Source organism: Amblyraja radiata, chromosome 1, assembly GCF_010909765.2.
Source record: "Amblyraja radiata isolate CabotCenter1 chromosome 1, sAmbRad1.1.pri, whole genome shotgun sequence".
Lineage (NCBI taxonomy): Eukaryota > Metazoa > Chordata > Chondrichthyes > Rajiformes > Rajidae > Amblyraja > Amblyraja radiata.
The window spans coordinates 82,047,503-82,069,345 of record NC_045956.1 but is presented as its reverse complement, the minus strand read 5'-3'; the positions used below and the strand labels follow the sequence as shown (position 1 = coordinate 82,069,345).

The following is a 21,843-nucleotide window of genomic DNA, read 5'->3' as shown; positions in this document are numbered from 1 at the left end:
TTGGAACCTGTTACAATAGAATAAAGCCTTTTTTGTTGCATTTGCCCACATTCCCTTCCTCTTTCATCACTGATAGCAATTCACGCATTTGCAGATCAACAAGCACCAAATTTCCCTACGTGCTTTTTGAATTTGTATACTAAATAATAGTCCTAACCTCATTTACAAATAAAATGATTTCAAATGAATGTAATTTTTTTTAAAGCGGGTTTCCAATTAATTCAATGATTTCATTGAAATTAGGATTGAACACCAAAAAAACCGGCAAATTTAATTTGGCTAATTACCATTCATTCAGTCTACTTTCAATCAAAGTAGTGAATAATGTTTCCTAGTGCTATACCATGGCACATCCTCATCAATAAACTGTTCAATGATGCCCAGTTTAAATTTCACCAGGACCTTTTCATATATGTATTTAAAACGAGGTCCCAATGAATTAAAGATGCATTGCATTTGACCGAATTTGCAATAAAAAAGACAGGACGGCAGACGTCAATGGGCTCTAAGTAAAATGGCTCTTACTCTCAAAGATTGGCATCCCACCCAGCTCCAATATATTTCAGGAGGAAATCATATCTTTCAGCTGCTTCATCATTTATTTTCTTTCCATCATTCAGCGAGTGGTTGGTTATGTTCACTGATAATTGTGTAATATTCAATTCCATCAACTTCACGGCAATTCAATTAGTCGTTACCTACATACAGCACGACCTGATAACATTCAGACATAGGCTGGGCTAATAAATAACAAGTAACAATTGTTGCACAGAAATACCAGGCAAGGAGCATCTCCATCAAGAGTCTAGCCACCTCTCCCTGATATTATCAGAAACCCACACCATCAACATGTTAGATATTACCTGCAGCAAGAAACAACTGCATCAGTCTCAAAAATAAAAATAAGAGCAGGGCAGATGATTATGCACAAAGGTCTTGATATTTCAAAACCTTTCAATCATCCACAAGGCACAGGACCTGAGAGTACTTCACTTTCCTGGATGGAGACAATCCAATGACACTAAAGAGGTTTTACACCTTCCCAGGCAAAGGAGCCTATTGGAATAACATCAGATCTACCACCTACACATTAATTTCCTCTACCACTGGTAAACAGTAGCTACATTTTTGTCCCATCTGCAAAACAGACTGCAGTCACTTGTCTGGGCTATTCTGACAGTATCTTCTATAACTATAAAGTGCACCATCAGGACAGTCAGCAGAGTCAACACTCTCATATTCAGGGGCTGTCCCACTATGGCGACCTGATTGGCAAGTTTAGAAGAGTTTGAAAAAATGTCATGTAGAAGACCTCCTTCGACTATGTTGAAGACTGGCTTCGGGAAAATTGGACACCGAATAGTGGAGAGTGAAGACGACCTCCTTCGACACTCCCTTCGACACTCCCTTCGACTATGTTGAAGACTATCTACAACTACCTTTGATTACCTTCGACTACCCTCGATTACCTACAAATAACATGCCGACCTACTTCGACTAAACCTACGAGTAAAAAGAGCATCGATTTTCTCAATGGCGACCTTTTTTTACATGTTGAAAAATATGCCGCGACCTAACTGAGGCCTCAAGTACACGAGAACGACCCTCGAGCATTAAGGAGAGTAACAAAGACCTACTAGGACCTCCTGTCGACCCTGCTGTGAGTATGAGTCGAGGGCAAACTCGCCAGAACTCGCGGATTAGGTCGCCGCAGTGGGACAGCCCATTTCCTCTCCAAGTAGCAGACCTCCTCAATACAGTGGTTTCACATATTGCTAGGTCCCTACTCAAATAAAATGAGAATACATTCATTAAATGGGCTAAAGCAGTGCAACAAGGCTCAATGCCACCCCTTCAAGTATAATTATCCAATGTAATAAATGCTGGCCTAGCCAGATCCTGATACATGAATGCACAAAAAAGAAAATGCAACAAAGTGAATAGAAAAGCATTCAAAGTCCATTTATTGAACATTACTATCAAATTGATGGCAAAATTAACTTGCATATAAAAACCCGTCAAATTTATGCTCAAAATGAAGATTCACCTTGTTCATTTTTAAAATGCCTACAAACCATGGACAAGAAAGCAAACCATAATTTATTTATCCTCCAGCTGATGGTCATGTTTGGGTTCTACTAGAAACTATTTAGCTCCGGACCTCATTACAGTGTTGCCTTAAACGTGAACAAAAATATTTGAATTCTAAGGGTGAGATGGTAACAACTACCCTTGAAATGAATGCCACTTTGATACAGTCTGACATCAAGGAGCCCCAGAACAAAGAAAGGCAATTGTTGTCGTCAGGGCTGAAATGTATCAGTCCGTATTGGTTCCAATCACCTTCAGCCTTTTTATTAGCTTTCTTCCTTCCTCATTTCTGATCGGAAATAGATATATATTGATGATGGCAATTTTTTGTTCCTTTCATGACTCCTCAAAACAAAAGAGGCCATGATTACATAAAACAAATCTGGATAATCATCAAACTTAAATTGATAAACTACAAGTGAAAATGTGCTATGCAAGGAGGAGGAGATTGACCATCTCCAACAGGGGAAAGAAGTAACAATCATAACACAGATGTTCAGTGATAATGTTCTTATTTACCAACATCCTAATGCAGGGTTGGGGTAAGAGAAGGGGTCATCATTGGTTAAAAACATCTGAATCCACCACATAAATGTGAGAATATGAAAAAAGCTGTGTAACCTGTAGCAAAGCATTTCCACCATTTACGTTAAGTCAGGAAGGAGTGAGATGCAATACTACCCTATTGTCTTGTTGAGTGCAACTATAACACCAACAAAGTTCAACACCATCCAGGATGAATTCTATTCACTATCTCAAACCGTACCATCTGCCAGAATCACCTCACGTTGTTGCATGTACTATTCACACAATGCACAGCTCAACTCAAAGCTTCTATAAATACATCCCACAGACCCATGACCTCTTACCACGTGACAGACCAAGGTCAGTGAACACATAATCTCCAAATTCGCTTTCATGTCATTTACCGGTCTGGATTGTAAATATGTAATCACTCCTTCATTGCCACAGTTATAATATTGGATTTCCCCATCCATCATCAGTGGTTATACCTTCATCACACATGAGTGCAATGGTTCAAAATGCAATTCACCACTACCTGCTCATGACCAACCTGGAATTACCAATCAAAGTTGGCCTTGCCGGATGATCCCACATTCACTAAATAAACATAAAAGCTGATAAATTTCATATTCTATTAGCATTTGCTGCGGTTCACACCCAATATATTATTGCCATAGGCTATTATTAGAAAGCTGGAATGTGTTATTTCATAATATTTCATAATTATTTCATATAATATACATGCAAAATATCCATATGTTACAAAGAATAATCATGACTCTTGTCCTTTTTGCAAATAGTTTTGCAACTATTTTGATTTGAATTGCTTTGCACATGAAATGTTTTGTTTGTTCATACCCAGCTTCTAATCAGGGTATTGAGTCCACATTGCTTAGTAACTCAAAACTTAGGACATAGGCTCAACATTCCATTGGCTTTCATTCTCAACCGCAACTACACAACATAAAAGATGCACTGTTTCTGTTCGTTTCAACTTTCTACTTGAAGATTAGGTTGTAAACAAATTCTAAGCGAGAGAATAAGATCTTTGTCTTTTGTCAGCGACTTTCACCAAGTTAAAACAAAACAGCCTTCGCAGAACCTACTCTAAATCTTCTTGTCAGTGTTTTGAAAAAACCCATTTATTAGAATACTTTCACAAAAGTAGGTAACTATACAGTTTTAAGCAATTCTCTTTGTTGAAGTAAATATTGAAATGGCCAACTAATTTATGTCAGCGCATTACATTTGTCCAGAGATAGTCAAATTCCAATATGAACCTTTTGTCATGAATCTGCTACCACTTCTGCATCTTTTAGCACAAAAGAATTAAGTTAGTTTGGGCAGGAAACTTTAAAGATCAGGACCCAAAGTTATGCCATTCATGACTTGACTTGCTTTATTTTATAACCAACCAATAAGAAAATACAAGAGTTCTAAACACATTGAGATATTCATAATCGTATGTCTAGGATCTGTTTCAAAATGTTGATACCAGCTTTTGAAAAGTGGCTATTTTGCATCATCACTTTTGTCTCCTGCTTGCTCTTCAGCTGAGCATTTTGTAGAGGGTAATAGAATCAGGCAAAAACAACGCAATACTAAAAGTTGCCTGCAGCAGATAAAGGAAAATGCTTTATCTTCCCATGCTTCCCATATTTTAAGATGGTCCAGAAGTCTTCACAACCAATGTTTAAATGTTGTCACAATTGTAATTTCAGAGAGAGGTGAAGTGTAAACGGAATATGACTACCATTAAATCTAAAGCATTTCTGTACAAAATTTATTTTGCAAAAAGAGTTTGACAAAAGGTCGAAACCAGTCAGCAATCGAAAAAAACCCCAAAAGATAAAGCTAAAATAGTTGGAGACAAATGATGACCCAATGTATGCTTATCGTAAAATCCTTTACTACAAAGTTTATCTACACTATTAACTCAACCTAGTCTCGATCTTCCCATTCTTTTACTTTCTCTGCTCTTCTCTGTTCTTTAGTGTACCACTGCACACTTACCTTAATGTCCGAATTTAATTATAGCCCTGCTTTGCCATACTATGTGCTATAACCTTACACTTGACATTGCTATTCAACCACATCTACGTTGGTGAATCACTGTTGGTATTGTGACAAGGACCTCTTTGTTAGTTTAAGTAGGTTAACACACAAGAGAGAACTGCCAAAACAAAATGAGCAGGTTATTATTCACACAGGAAAATGAAGCCAATGGTTTAATACTTCAAGTACAGGAATAGACTTACTGACAGGAACATATTAGTAGCTAACCTCAGTCCTCAAAACAATATCTTTAGTGAAATGTTTGAAACATTTTTTAATCTTTGTGTTCCCAACTCTTTGGAAGTTTCCACAAATATATTATCTAAAGGTCTAACACCATTCGTTTAAGTTCCCAACATAAAATCTGACCAAAGATATTCTTTGAAATTAAATCCTTGTTCGAATTTCAGCTTGAGCCCATAGAAATGCCCACACTCCATTGTGATGCTGATCTCAGTGATTAACTATTTGAAATTTTATTTTAAATCTTTTACTTTTGTAATAAATTTTCATTGAAACACTACACAAATATAACTATACTCCTGCCATCTATTACTCAAGGTCATGATGACATTTCGATTCATGACCGCATCCCCTTGTTTAGAAAGTGCTTGTTTGTACATTTTTCCTTGAGTTCTCACAATCCAACTTCTGAAGTTTCATTCAAATTTATCCCACACACCCACTCTAAACTTTCAATTCTGATTACTTTGTTTTTCCCTACCACCACACATCCTCTATTTATTTCACTGGTCACAATCTCTCACACTGACCTCCACAAACTAGTCAGCTTTTCTTCATCTTTATTCATCGTCCAACAACTTCTTCAATAATATTCTTCTTGGATTGTCCCTCAGAATCGAGGATGACTTGTTTCCAACTCCATCGAGGTGGCCAATTAAATATTTTGTGCAAGATTCCTGTGTTTACACCGTGTTCTCCCAATGAATGGGCTCAAGGCTGTATTCATTAAAGAGATGTGGGCTCCACATTTAAATGGCCATCCCTAATAGCCACCAAGGTGATGGAGAGCTGTTTGCTTGAACTGCCGCTGTCCTCGAGGTGCAGCCACAATGCTGCTAGGGAGGGAGTTCCAAGATTCATACCCAGCAACAATGAAGCAATGGCAATATATTTCCACGTCAGAATAATGCGTAGCTTGAAAGGCAACGTGGGTGGTGGTGTTCCCAATCTTTTGAAATCTTTGCCTTGCTGGTTGGACGAGGTCATGGGTTTTGTAAGGCTCCCCCAATATGGGAAGGTGGCTACTTCTTCTGAGATTTCTTGCAGAGATTATTGGAGAGTGCTGTTGTTCAACATCTGCAGTTGGTAAAAGAGCAATTTATAAATGCAAGGTCCATTCTTTCATTTACTTCAGTGAATGAGTTGATGACTTCGAGCTTCCAAATGTGCACCTTGTGACAACGCCCTTGGAGGTCGCTCTGGTCCTTTTAACTGGTTGACAGGCCCGGAGGCACCAATCCCCAGCATCATTGGTAACAGCTGAGTCCAACTAGCTGCTATTGGTTGGCCACTTGCACCTTGTCAGCCTACTCTCTATAAAACCTAGGCATTCGAGCCAGAGATAGAGACGGCGAGAAGAGAGAGACCGTGAGAAGAAAGAGAAAATGGAAGAAACCAGAAAGAATAGAAAGAGCACAAGGAAGGGAAACCAAGTCTCCCTCCTTGTTGTGTTCCCGTTGCAAAGTTTGAGGAAGTCTGAGCCACTGGGAGAGGCCTGAGACCACCAGCACCACAATGTGGTCAAGACTGGACTGCCAGGAAAGAAGTCCTAGCCCGCCAGTGCCTTCCATCTGAGGCCAAGACTGAGTGGCCGGGGCATGCCTGAGATGCCAGAACCTCATCTTGCCCACAGATAACGAGGGACTGCACCCAAACACATCCAGAGGCCAAACCTGTCCACCAGGATAATTCGGAGAAGGCTGTGTTCTTCGAGCCCAAAGCTGAGCTGCCTGGAAGAAATCTGCTCCGTCAGCCACTCATCTCAAGGCAGTGGTGAACTGCGAGAAGCCTAAGATCATCATGCCTCCTCCTTCGCAGACCAGGCCTTAAGCTGAGGGGACAAGGCCGAGATTGCCAACGTCATTGCACACATGCTCTGACGAGGGGCAGTGACTCCATGTGATCCTGGACTTTCTTACCACTGTAAATTGAATAAACAACTTGAGTTCGCCCTGGTGCGAGTGTTGGTGTGGTCATTGCCGAAACAGGTGACATTCCCGAACGCCATAAATCTATAAGCATCATTTGTGTTCTTGTCACATGTGATGGTCAAATGGTCTCCTGGTCTGTGGATTAGCAACACTCCAGCAGGATGTCTGTTAGATGAAAGTTACAAGAATTTAATAGGAAAATGATCAAACAAAGCATTGAAGCTATGACACAATCTTGTTTGACAGCAATCTGCCTTGATATTGTGCTAATGTGGAACTGTCGGTTAAGATCATATCTTGAATACTGTCATAAAAAAAAGCTCAAGATAAAGAGTAGTTTCTGCAGTCAGCCAAATTTGACTCGTAGTGCTCCTTGTGTTTCTATTTGGAATTGTGCAGTATGGTGAAGATCATGTCCATGGTGCTTCTAGCTGAGTCCACACTGGGATTCAGGGAGTAGCCCTCTGCCAACTGTGAGGAGGCAGATCCTAGTAATAACTTCCCCTGTGGAATGCAGGGAATTCTTTGTAATTTCCACAATCAGAATGGTCTTTATGATTGTGGCATCACTGAAGCCCCCTGGCACACCTTTCTCTTCTGTCATGAGAGAAGAAGTTATATATATCTGACTGAAGGTGCTTTCTCCAATGATTTAGAATTCCAAAGGCATATATCGTTCAAATGGAGGTGTTGCTTCTATCAGCATCAGCCTAGATCCAAAATAACGGACAAATCTTGGAACAAAAACACAATATTGATAGTCTTAACCACCAGAGAAACCGCTCTTCTCAGACAACATCTCACAGATAACCTGATGACTACCAATCAACAAGAGCTACAGTGTCCACCAAGAGTACAGTTTCATAGCAAACGGATTTGAGTATAGGATTCATAGCAAAAGGTTTGAGTATAGGAGCAGGGAGGTTCTATTGCAGTTGTACAGGGTCTTGGTGAGACCACACCTGGAGTATTGCGTACAGTTTTGGTCTCCTAATCTGAGGAAAGACATTCTTGCTATAGAGGGAGTACAGAGAAGGTTCATCAGAATGATTCCTGGGATGTCAGGACTTTCATAAGAAGAAAGACTGGATAGACTCGGCTTGTACTCGCTAGAATTTAGAAGATTGAGGGGGAATCTTATAGCAACTTACAAAATTCTTAAGGGGTTGGACAGGCTAGATGCAGGAAGATTGTTCCCGATGTTGGGGAAGTCCAGAACAAGGGGTCACAGTTTAAGGATAATGGGGGAATCTTTTAGGACCGAGATGAGAAAAACATTTTTCACACAGAGTGGTGAATCTCTGGAATTCTCTGCCACAGAAGGTAGTTGAGGCCAGTTCATTGGCTATATTTAAGAGGGTGTTAGATGTGGCCCTTGTGGCTAAAGGGATCAGGGGGTATGGAGAGAAGGATACCCCCTGATCCTGAGTTGGATGATCAGCCATGATCATATTGAATGGCGGTGCAGGCTCGAAGGGCCGTATGGCCTACTCCTGCACCTATTTTCTATGTTTCTATGTCCAAACTGTGGAACAGTCAAACAGTCAATAATAATTTGCACTTGTGAAACATCTCTTCTGACAAGAATTTACCAGGACTGATTTGATGTGAATGATTAGGAGATCCATGAACAAATTAAGCATAAATACAAAATATTCCTGGGTTGGAAGCATCACCACAGCTCAATAGAAAATAAATAGTTCGGGGCACTTAAATGTCAAAGTCCTGTATGGACCACCTGATCTAAATTACAGATGCTAGGTTGAATATCCAGCGACTCACCGATAACAGAGCTGCCAAGTTTTGTCAGAGCATTTCAGTAATCTCGTACCTGAAAATCGGTATTTTGCTGAGGAAATCAGTATTTTTACATGGTGCCATTTTTTTTAAATGTGCGGTCATACCCATGTAAGAGTACAAGAATGCATAACTTTGCTACCAATTGACATGTCTTCTATGCACCTTACTTGACAGTGCATTCATTGCCATCTGCTGTTTGAACGGCTGCTTACTGCTTTTAGCACCAGATGATAATGTAGAAACCATTTTGGATTTTTAATCCCAATTCTTTCTAATCTTGTTGCGTCTCATCCCTTGACTCGCAACAGCTTTGCATCCACCACGCCACGTGGTATGTAACGCTCGCGAGCGCCCGTGAAGCCCCGACCAAAGATCAAAGCCGTAGTACGTCATGGGTCTTTTTTTTTGCGCCATCTTAATGTGCTCGCGATTACAGTCATGGCGTCCACATCTATAGCTCCCTGTGAGAGAGAGAGAGATGGGGAGTGGGAGGGAGTGAAAGACAGAGAGATTCAGCGAGAGAGAGAGAGGGGGGGGGGGGAGGAAGAGAGAGGGGGGGAGAAAGAGAGAGAGCGAGAAAGAACAAGAGATAGAGAGATTCCAGCCTCTTAACCCCAAGCACCGTGGTAGATCAACGCTTACAAAAATAATCATCCAGATCTTGAAATTTAAAATACTAATAGATTTAATCTGCTATGATTTTTAGAGGTACAGTATGACTTTATAAAATCCTTACATTTTAAGATCTTAAGTCAATTCCACCGGGTTGTTACTTTTCCATTGGCGAGTGGTATGTTAATGAAACAGTAAGTCGGGCCGATCTCGGTTGTTCCCACCCGACTCGTTGTTACGATTATCTATGGTCGGATTTTTTTTAAAACCCGTAATTAACGATGCAAAATCGTACTTCAGTATTCTTATCACATTTCCGTACGAAAATCCGTACTACTTGGCAGCTCTGCGATAACCAGTCTGGATTTTTTTTTAAAAGCAATGTTAAAGCCATTAACTGCCCAAAACATTCAAGAACGAAACACTGTGAAGAACTGCACAACCATGGCTCCATCTTTGATGCAGTGTTCTTTGAATAGGAAAGTGAATTGCCCTTTATTAAAAAAAAAAGTTTATTTCTCTGCCACAGAAGGCAGTGGAGGCCAATTCATACACGACAGTACTTTCAGCACCTCTTTGACCGTAACACTGACTGCTCTCAAGTTACTTCCATTGGTTGCCCCAAGTTCCTTCGTCCTTCTGTCTTTCTCCTCGGTAAATACAGAGGAGAAATACTCATTGAGGACCTTGCCCATCTCATGTTGCTCCACAGAGTTGACTGCTTTGATTCCTGAGGGGTCCCACTCTTTCTCTAGTTACCCATTTCCCCCTTATGTATTAATAAAATCCCAGGGTTGTCCTTAATGCTATCTGCCAGCGCTATCTCCTGGCCCTTTTTGCCCTTCTGATTTCTTTTTTTACTTTGCTCCTTAGTTCATGAAAGTCCTCCAGGGTTATACTTGATCCCAGCTGCCTAGACCTATCTTTTTATTCTTAACCAACGCCTATATTGCCCTCATCAGCCAAACCTCTTTATGTTTGCCTGTCTTGCCCTTCATATTAACAGGGACGTGCATACTCTGAGCTTTTGTCATCACACTTTTAAAACCATCCCACTTGGCTGACGTCACCCATTCCTTCCCTCGAGATGCTGTCTGACCCTCTGAGTTACTCCAGCATTTTGTGTCTGTAATGTATTCATACATATTCATGTTTATGTTAATGAATTGGTGTTCAATACAAGCAGGGAAGGTTGGGTAATAAATCTTTCTCTCATGATCCACGCAATCTGCATGAAAGTTGTTATTCATTCTGCTGTCCGGAATATAACAAAATTGGCGACGAGGATGGGATAGAATTTGTGAACATCCTTTAAATGCAGTGCAGGACTGTTTTGCAACATGCAGTGCAGGACTGTTTTGCAACATTTTAAACAGTAAATACGGAGTTGTGTCGCAGTTGTTTGCGAGCCGGACACGATAGGCCGCAGATCCTTCTGTGCAGGGGACTGTAGTTTAAAACAGCAGCTGTACAAATCGTCGAGCGTTTGTCAGGCTATCTCTATGTTGTGTCTACGTGGCAAGATGCCGTCCTTGGGATTGTATAAGATTTTTTTTTGTCGAGTTCTTCAAGCTGAATAGCCTTGGTACAACTAAGTTTTAGGTGAATTGTTACACCAGAACAGACAGGAAATCGGGGTTTTTGAACGGAATTTAAAAAATAAAAAGAGAATGACACGATTGCAGTGTCCACGGACTACATCGGAAACCTTGGCACATTTGACAAGAGTGGAGAGTCGTTCAGCACCTATATGGAGAGAGCAAACATGTTTTCACGGCAAACAGCATAATGGAGATTAGTGGCGAAGGAGAGATAGTGACTGTAAGAAATACGGCCGTTTGCGAACGCATGAAAGCGATTCTGCACACGGAGATCGGTCAAGAAGTGTACGGCACAATCGTGAATCTCCTTGCGCCCATAAAGGCAGAGGACGTGCCATTCAATGACATTATGAAGAAGTTGGAGGAGCATTTCAACCCAAAGCCTCGGGAAATTGCAGAAAGCTATAGATTTGGCACTAGAAACCAGAAGCAGAATCAGACAAGCAATCAGTACATTGTTGCCTTGAAAAACGTAACTTTGGAACCTTTCTCGGACGAGCACTACGCAACAGATTTGTTTCTGGTCTAATGGTCTTGTGTTCTAGTCAGACTCATGAACTTTCCAGATATTACATTCGGGAAAGCATGCAAGATTGCTACCACAATGTAGATGGCTCGCGAGTTTCGTCCACCACGGACTGCAGTGGCTGTTTACGGTCACAAGGCAGTGCCTATGGCCAAACCAAGAGGCGCTAAACCAAAACCAAAGTATGGCGGGGAGCCGAGTTCAGCCAGTTGTTATCGTTGCACTCATCCCAATTTTGTCAGTTCAAAATGGCCAAGTGCTATAACTGCCAGAAGAAAGGCCATATCGCCTCAGCATGTCGGGCCAAGCTTAAAACAGGAAACAAGCGACAACACCAGAGAGGAGTTCACAACTTGGAGGTGAACCCAGATGGAAATGAACTTGGGTTGTACACCATTTATGCAACCAACATCGATAAGCCTACAACCAGTCAAGGCAAGGACTTTCAAACTAAACTATTGATTAATGAACAGTTAATCGATATGTGTATTGACACAGCAGCAGATTGCTCGGTCATGAGCAACGACCTGTACGAAACAAAGTTCCCGATTGTTTGAGAGTACGGTCAAGCCGAGAACCTACTCTGGCAAAGTTTTGGAGACATGTGGACAAATGAACTGTAATGTTCAGCATAATGGTCAGTCAGCAACACTGCCCATCATAGTGGCCAGCTACAAAAATAAACCAACCCTCCTTGGAAAGGATTGGCTGAGTAGAATAGGGTTAGACTGGAAGAACATTTTCAGCGTCAATTTGTCCAAATCACATCTTGAAAACGTCATAAGCAAACATGCAAACATTTTTGCTGACAGTTACACGGGAATAACAGGGTACTCTTCACACATTCGACTTACGCAAGATGTGAGACCTGGACCTGTACCGTATGCACTAAAGCAACAAGTGGAGGAAGAACTCGACAGGTAAGAGTGGAATGGAGTACTCGTGAAGACAGACCAGAGTAACTGGGCAACGGCAATTGTGGCCGTACCCAAGGCCGACAAAACTGCTCGACTAGGTGGTGACTACAAAGTCACAATCAACCAAGCCGTTCATGCTGAACAATATCCGTTATCAACCTCGCAAGATCTGTACGCAAGAGTCTTCACTAAACTGGATTTGTCTCACGCTTACGCCCAACTCAATGTCGACAAGGAAAGTCAGCAGTACTTGACTATCAACACACATAAGAGCTTGTATTCATATACAAAGCTGCCCTTTGGTGTGAAATTCTCCCCGAAAATGTTCCAGTCTGTCATGGACAAAATGTTAGAAGGCATTCCGCACTGTGTGTGCAACCAGGATGACCTACTGATATTCACAGAGGGCATGGTAGAACATCTGGAAATCCTTGAGCTAGTTCTCACACGACTGAACTGCCACAATGTCAAACTGCGACAAAGTAAATGTGCATTTGCACAGTCAGAGGTGGTCTACCTTGGACTCAAAGTAGACGACAACAGACTCTGCCCTGTGAAGGCGAAAGTAGAGCAATAGTGAATGTTCCAAAAACCAACAATGTGTCAGAGCTACGATCATTCCTTGGGATGGTGCAGTTCTATGCACGATTCCTTCCAGATTTAGCAAAGGAACAGCAACGTGCATATGACATATGCAAGGAAATCTTGACAAGTGACAAACTCCTTGTTCACAACGATACGACACATGAGATGTAACTTGCTTGTGATACTTCAAGTTATGGTGTAGGTGCAGTGATCTCTCACGTAATGAATGACGGACACGAAATGCCTAATGAAACATAGTAAATTGGTGCAGGAGGCCATTCGGCCCTTCAAGCCAGCACCACCATTCATTGTGATCATGGCTGATCGTCCCCAATCAATAACCCGTGCCAGCCAAAGATGAACCAAAAACTGAGCATGAAGTCCTAATCCCTGAGTTTTTAACTGAAAGTGAGTTGGAAGAGACCACTGTGATTGAAACACAAAGTTCAGTTAGTACAGACAAAGAAACAGATTCCTCTGGTCAAAGTCAGGGTACTAAAACAGAGCCAAACAAGCCTACAGTTGAGTCAACACCTAAACCTGTTACACCTGTTACTGTTAGACAATCAAGCAGGATCCGTAAACCAGTAGTCAGATTAGGTTTGTAAGTTAAGTAACTCACTGTATAAGTAAAACGAAAATGTGTAGATGCAAAATAAATATTATGTTTATCATTTAAGATTTCATAAATACTGATTTAAATCAAGTATCACAACAACAAAATTGTAACTGAGTACTTAGATTTAATACTTTAAAAAAGGAGAGCAGTGTAATGTATTCATACATATTCATATATATTCATGTAAATGTTAATGTTGGTGTTCAATATAAGCAAGGAATGTTGGGTAATAAATCTCTCTCCTGATCTAGGCAACCTGCGTGAAAGTTGTTATTCATTCTGCCGGAATATAACAGTGTCTGCACTTCTTTCCTACACCACTTGGCTGATGTCCCTTTCCCCTCAAAGAACCTGCTCCAATCAACATGAGCGAGACTTTCTCTCATACCCTCAAAGTTGCCCTCACCCCAATTTAACATTTTAACACACGAGTCCTCTCTGTCCCTATCCATATCCACCTTAAACCTAATCGAACACTGGTCCCAAAAGGCTTCTCCACAAACAATTTCCCAAGACTAGATCAAGTGGTGTCCTCTCACGAGTGGGGCCCTCCACATATTGTTATAGAACTCTCCTGAACACCTTTGAGAAACTGCACCCATCTAAACCTTTCACACTATGATTTACCCGGTCAATGTTGGGAAAGTTAAAATCCCCTACTATAACAACCTTATTTGACTTGCAGCCGTCTGCAATCTCCTAGCATTTTAGTTCTTATAATTCCTGTTGACAATTTGGGGGTCTGTACACCCCCAACAAGGTGATCATCACTTACTTGTTCCTCACCTCCACCCATATAGCCTCACTTGATGAACTTGATGAACCATCCGTAACGTCACCTCTGAACACAGCCAACTGTAACCAACAATGCAACTCCCTCTTTTATCATCATCCCTGTCTCTCCTGAAACACCTGTATCCCAGAACATTGAGCTGCCAGTCCTGCCCCTCTCTTCACTAGGTTTCGGTAATGGCTATGTCCCAGTCGCACGTACCTATCCATGCCCTAAACTCATCTGCCTTAGACCGTCAGGCCCCTTGCATTAAAATACGTGCAGTTTACACCAATCTGTCTTCCTCGCTCTCCGCCTTTCTCCTGCCCTCCAACATTTCTCTTACCAACTTCTATACCAACTTCTAACCTCTCACCTGTCTCTGTCCTGTATGAGATCCCACCCTCCTGTCAATCTAGTACCAATCAATCAATCCATTTAAGAGCTAATGAAAATTTAGGGTCAATATTTCAGTTCAATGGGTTCTGATTAGGTTTGATAAATCCTCAGAAGCCGAGGAGTCCTCCATGCATCATATTAGGTGGCATAATGAAGGAGTATTGTTCTCTTGAAAACACAAACTCTGGATAGGTAATCTATGGAGGGGCCAATGGTCAGCTCATGTACTATGGTGCTACTGTATAGTGATTTTGCTTCCATTGTCTACCAGAGTTGACACCATTTACTGGTATTGCAGCACAGGTTTGGAAGAGTAAGTACAAGTATTTTAATTCATTACTATTAAAACAAACATTAGATATTTTATCAGAAACACCCAGCTTCTGACCAAGCACTCCCACTATAATAGCTAAACTCACGTACAAGTTATTTTCTTTAATATAGGCAGAATTTATTACTCAATAAACAGGTTAGAGATTAATATTTGGCTTCTCTTGTTGAATCGTCGTACCTGCTACGGGAGGCCACTTAGCTTATTGTTAGCTTTCAGCAGAGCACTCCTATCATTCCTATTTTTTCTCCCTATTTACCTGTATACCTGCAACTCATTTTCTCACAATTCCACCAATTTTGGCAGTTACCTAAACTGAAAGATAGTTTCCAATAACCAAGTTTTAAACAGCAACAAACATTTGGGTTGAAAGGTCTCTTTCTGCACCACAAAATTATCTGTCACACTATCTACATCCTTTGGACTATTTTTTCACTACCATGGTTATATAAAGTGACCTCAAACTGGTCATGCACTTTTATTTTCTTCCTCAAAAAAGAAAAATCTTTTCCCCATATGTAAGTTTAATTCAATCAATTTTTTATTCATAAGTAAAATATTATAGATGTTGAAAATGTGAAAAAAAAGTAAAAAGTCAGAAATAACTTGTATGGAGAAAGAAAAGGTTACTGTTTCTAAAATGCTAGATTGCATCTCCACAGTTGCTGCCTACCTTGCTGAGTATTTATAACAATCTGCTTTTTATTTCCGATCATGCATTTTTTTCGGTTTATCGGCAGTCATGATTGCACAAGATTACTCTTTTGCATCTTTGTATACTTGCATCAACTTTAAGTTTTATTCTTCATTATTTCAGATCCAAAGCATTTTATATACTGCTAGCACAAACGTTCCACGTGGTAGTGAGACTAACTAATCACCTCTTCAAGTCACATCTATTTCATTTCACCAACCTTTTAGGGGATCTTGTTCAGCTCTCATAATATCAATGAGAGAGTTTTCAAGTGAATGCATGTTGAGGGAATCATACAGACGAGTGCGATCCTGTGAGGAGAAAAATACATTCAGTACATACAGTAATTCTTGCATTGTTAACTATAACTCTCGGCAAGATAACAAAAAAGGACAGATCGTTATTACATTAAAAAATCTCATATATAGCACATTTGTTGCAGTTTTCTCAAATTCTTAGTTAACAACTTATTTTAGACTACAATACATGTCCTTCAGCTCATATATGGTTAGAAACATAATTATTTCAGGATTTTTAAAGCATATTATATATTTTTGAAACATGATTTAAATCTTTAGAACAAAAACAGAGTGTATCATAACTACTAATGAAACATAAGAACAGTTGCAACAAAACACCACTCAGGCCAGTTTGCTGAAATATGAATAGTTTAATTGTATCGAGGGAGTACAGAGAAGGTTCACCAGACTGATTCCTGGGATGTCAGGACTTTCATATGAAGAAAGACTGGATAGACTTGGCTTGTACTCGCTAGAATTTAGAAGATTGAGGGGGGATCTTATAGAAACGTACAAAATTCTTAAGGGGTTGGACAGGTTAAATGCAGGAAGATTGTTCCCGATGTGGGGGAAGTCCAGAACAAGGGGTCACAGTTTAAGGATAAGGGGGAAATCTTTTAGGACCGAGATGAGGAAAACATTTTTCACACAGAGAGTGGTGAATCTCTGGAATTCTCTGCCACAGTAGGTAGTTGAGGCCAGTTCATTGGCTATATTTAAGAGGGAGTTAGTTGTGGCCCTTGTGGCTAAAGGGATCAGGGGGTATGGAGAGAAGGCAGGTACAGGATACTGAGTTGGATGATCAGCCATGATCATATTGAATGGCGGTGCAGGCTCGAAGGGCCGAATGACCTACTCCTGCACCTATTTGCTACGTTTCTATGTATCAAAGGCACCAACAGCCCCAAGTAAGTCTTAAAGCCAGGAATGGGAGAAGTAGCAGCTCCGAGGAATCTACAGTTACCATAGTTGTATTTTTTTAAAGATCAGAAAACTTTATTTCGCAGACCTCCAGCATCCATATAAAGTAGAGGGCTACCAGCTATTCATTGCATTGATTGGGGGTATATTCAAGATCAAAATGCAGAGTTCGTTTGACATATTCAAATGATCAGTAAGCTGAAGGCAAATAATACGTTCTCCAACCTCATCTGGGCTACTGCCCTGGCCCATCCCTGACATCCGCCATAGTTTGGTCAAAGCGATAGATAATTACTGGGCAACAGGCAGTGTAGAACTTGCATCACAAATATCAGCAGCAAATTGTAACTAACATCGAGATATTATCCATTCCCCGGATCACAACGAATTTTCATTCATTATTTGAACTTCATAAGTTAAAATACCTAAATCGCCTGATTGATAGTCCAATCTTTAACATTTCAACATGATTTTTTAAAGTGAAAATAAACATTTAGAAATCAGCACTAATTTGTTTCAATATTAAATTTCAATCCTTATACTGCACATCAGAATAAAAATACATAAAAGAGTGTTATATTTTTACACTATTTCCACCTGTAGTTCAATAGATTGATAAAATTAAATCCTAATAAACTCTTCTTCCAGGGATTGCTTGAATGGCCGAAAATAGTATTTTCCAGTTAACTCTGTCAAATACCTCATATGTATGCAAAATGTTTACTTCGATATCACTGGTTATAAGCAAAATAAGATGTTCAGAATAATGGACAGCATTTCAGATTTTCTTCAATTAAGATATTTGTTTCCTCCAATTCTTAAATATTTAGTTTCATTTTTGTTACTCCTTTACTGAATTCTGTCACAATATTTTTAAAACAAAGCACAAGGTCAAAATAACTCATGAAAATAAAATTAAACTGGATGTGCAAACTGTACTTACCCTTGAGCTATTTTAAACAAGATCTGTAAGAATCAACAAACCATTGTAGCCAGTAAAAGTGCAATTTCAAGGATAGAGTGTCAAATTATGCACCTCCCTTGTCTTTCATTTTTTTCAAAAACAAGCTAATATTTATAGGACTGGAACGGAGGACAACTAAGTAGCAACAATATAAAAGGGCTGTATTTGAATGAATTCAGTGTTGCTTAATATATTGGTTAGTACAATTCTTTCCCCAGACCTGAAGACAATTAGTTAAAAATCAAGCAAAAATCGGCTTGTACTCGCTAGAATTTTGAAGCTTGAGGGGGGATCTTATAGACACTTACAACATTCTTAAAGGGTTGGACAGGCTAGATGCAGGAAGATTGTTCCCAATGTTGGGGAAGTCCAGAACAAGGGGTCACAGTTTAAGGATAAGGGGGATGTCTTTTAGGACCGAGATGAGAAAAACATTTTTCACACAGAGAGTGGTGAATCCCTGGAATTCTCTGCCACAGAAGGTAGTTGAGGCCAGTTCATTGGCTATATTTAAGAGGGAGTTGGATGTGGCCCTTGTGGCTAAAGGGATCAGGGGGTATGAAGAGAAGGCAGGTACCGGATACTGAGTTGGATGATGAGCCATGATCATATTGAATGGCGGTGCAGGCTCGAAGGGCCGAATGGCCTACTCCTGCACCTATTTTCTATGTTTCTATAATAGTTTTAAAACTAGTGGGGAAACAGTAACAATAGTTCTGTTTTCCAGGATGAAAGCAGAACAAAATGTAGACTTATGATCATGAACAGCAGGAACAAGCACCAAGCCAGGGAAAATTAATCTGAATTCCTTGGAATTTCCTAAATTTATTGTACTTTCATTTTCCTGCTTCTACTTAATCGGTAATAAAAGTCAGTCTCTCCAATTGGATCAATCCAAATCAGAACATTCCACATAGTTGCATATAATAACACATATAAATCCTTTCCAGAATGGCAGGCAGTGACTAGTGGGCTCGGTGCTGGGGCCCCAGTTATTTACAATATATATATTAACGATTTAGACGATGGAATTAAATGTGACATCTCCAAGCTTGCGGATGACACAAAGCTGGGTGGCAGTGTGAGCTACGATGAGGATGCTATGAGGTTGCCGGGTGACGGATAGGTTGGGTGAGTGGGCAGATGCACTATAATGTGGATAAATGTGAGGTTATCCACTTTGGTGGCAAGATCAGGAAGGCAGATTATTATCTAAATTGTGTCCGATTAGAAAAAGGGGAGGTGCAACAGACCTGGGTGTGCTTGTACATCAGTCACTGAAAGTAAGAATGCAGGTACAGCAGGCAGTGAAGAAAGCTAATGGCATGTTGGCCTTCATTGCGAGAGGGTTTGAGTTTAGGAGTGAGGTGGTCCTACTGCAGTTGTACAGTGCCTTGGTGAAACTGCACCTGGAGTATTGTGTGCAGTTTTGGTCTCCAAATTTGAGGAAGGACATTATTGCTATTGAGGGAGTGCAGCATAGGTTAATTCCCAGTATGGCGGGACTGACATATGATGAAAGAAGGGAGCGACTGGGCTTATATTGGCTGGAATTTTGAAGAATAAGAGGGGATCTTATAGAAACATATAAAATTCTTAAAGGATTGGATAGGCTAGATGCAGGAAAATATTTCCCGATGTTGGGGGTAGTCCAGAACCAGGGGTCACAGTTTAAGAATAAGGGGTAGGCCATTGAGGACTGAGATGAGGAAAATCTTCTCCACCCAGAGAGTGGTGTATCTGTGAAGTTCAGAGCCACAGAAGGCAGTGAAGGCCAATTCACTTGATTTTTTCCTTAGAAGTTAAATTTAGCTCTTAGGGCTAAATGAATTAAGGGATATGGGGGGAAAGCAGAAAAGTGGTACTGATTTTAGATGGTAGACAAAAATGCTGGAGAAACTCAGTGGGTGAGGCAGCATCAATGGAGCGAAGGAAATAGGCAATGTTTCGGGTCGAGACCCTTGTTCAGACTGATTTTAGATGATCAGCCATTTGGCCCTTAGGTGCTAGCTCTAAGGGCCAAATGGCCTACTCCTGCACCTATTTTCCTACGTTTCTAAATGTTGTTATTGTTCCTGTCTCGACTACCACGTTCCATCCACCCACCACCAGCTGAGTGAAAAAAGATGGCCCTTGGGTTCCTATCAAATTGTGCCCCTCTCACCCTTGTTCTATAATATTATCGCACTTTAGCATCCACCCTACACATTAGGGGCAATTTACAGAGGCCAATTTACCAATACACCAGCACGTCTTTGGGATGTGAGAGGAAACCAAAGCTCCCGGAGGAAAACTGCACGGTCATAGGGAGAACCTGCAAAATCCATACAGGTAGCAGCACCCAAGGTCAGGATTGAACCAGGTATTTGGCGCTGTGAAGCAGCAACTCAACCAACTGTGCCACTGGGCAGATAACCCTCAGCCTCCTGCATTTCAAGAAATAAAGTCCTAACCTGCCCAACCTCTCCCTTTAGCTCAGGCTCTCACGTCCTGGCAACATCCTTGTACATCTTCCGTGCACTCTTTCCAGTTTCATAACATCCCCTCAATAGTAACGTCCCAACTTCTGCATTGAATATCCTAACTGATGAAGGGCAATGAATCAAAAGCCTTCTTTTCCACCCTATCTACTTGTGACACCGCTTTCAGGGAATCTGTACTCCTAGATCATCTGCTGTTGACTGTTGTTTCTTTCGTAAATCACTGTTATTGCTGACATGTTCTGATTTGGAATCTTTCGTACATTGCTGTATCTCATTGTATTGAGGCCCAGTACAAAGATCTTCACACATGAAGGCTTGTGTAAAGGAGATTGGGCATTTCACTGAATACTCTTAACAAATGTCTACAGATGCACTGCAGAGAGTATCCTGGTTGGTTGCATTGTGGCCTGGTACGGCAATTATCCGGGCCATGCCCTCTTCTTGTTGCTACTATTGGGAAGAAGTGACAGAAGCCTGAAGTTCCACATGTTCAGAAATAACTACTTTCCCACAATTATTAGGTTCTTGAACTAGCCTGCTCAACCCTAATGCCGCATCAATACTGGAACACTGCAGTCTTCACCTTTACATCCTTGTGTGGAATTTGTTTTGTGTGTTGTCTGAGCCTATTTGCATGTGATGCTGCAAGCAAGATTCCATACTTGACTTGAGATGCTTTATTTACATTAATATAAGATAAAACCTGCCCTGCATTACAAGTGCCCTACTTATGGACATTCATATATATAGAACGAGCTGCAACACTCGGTGTCTGGGTCAAACCGAACATAGTTGGCAGCACTGAGTGGGCTCGCTCGTCGAGTCAGGAAGGCTGGCTGGTGGTTGCTCTTCCCTCTGCTCGCTCTCCCACTTTGCCCATTTTTGACTGAAAAAAGTTGGGTCGTCAACGGTTCTCTCTGGAACAGAACCCTTTCCTTATCCAGGAGCCGTGTGTATATGATGTTGCAGTGGTAAATTAATCAAATTATTCAAAGAACTATGCATAGGTTAAATATGGCAATTATGCATAGGTTTAAGGTGAAGGTGAAAAGATTTAATAAGAATCTGAGGGGTAACTTTATCACACAAAGGATGGTGGATGTATGGAACAAGCTGCCAGAGGCGGCAGGGACTATCCCAACATTTAAGAAACAGTTAGACAGGTACATAGATAGGACAGGTTTGGAGGGATATGCACCCAATGCAGGCAGGTGGGACTAGTGAAACTGAGGACATGTTGAGCCAAAGGGCCTGTTTCCACATTATATCACTCTATGACTCTCTAACTCCAGATTTTTTGCTTGGCTGTGAAATCACCTTAATGGCTTAGAAGGCAAAACCATGAAATAAAACTGAAGCCTGCAGTACAGCTTCCATCCAATATTTATAAGCATTAAAGCGATTGTTTTCCTCTTTGCTGTTCACCTTGAATTGTCCTTCCGTCTGCTTAATATGAGCTGAATGCATCAGTGTCC

At 40.8% G+C, this 21,843-nt stretch overlaps 1 protein-coding gene across 2 annotated transcripts in view; it reads right to left on the bottom strand.

The window, feature by feature from the left end:
- Positions 1-21,843, bottom strand: part of cpeb2 (cytoplasmic polyadenylation element binding protein 2) — a 109,813-nt gene that overhangs the window by 58,341 nt on the left and 29,629 nt on the right. For both annotated transcript variants that reach the window (XM_033025707.1, XM_033025699.1), the window contains exon 3: positions 15,922-16,012. In XM_033025707.1, coding sequence (XP_032881598.1) covers positions 15,922-16,012 — 91 coding nt within the window. The remainder of the gene's footprint in view (positions 1-15,921; positions 16,013-21,843) is intronic.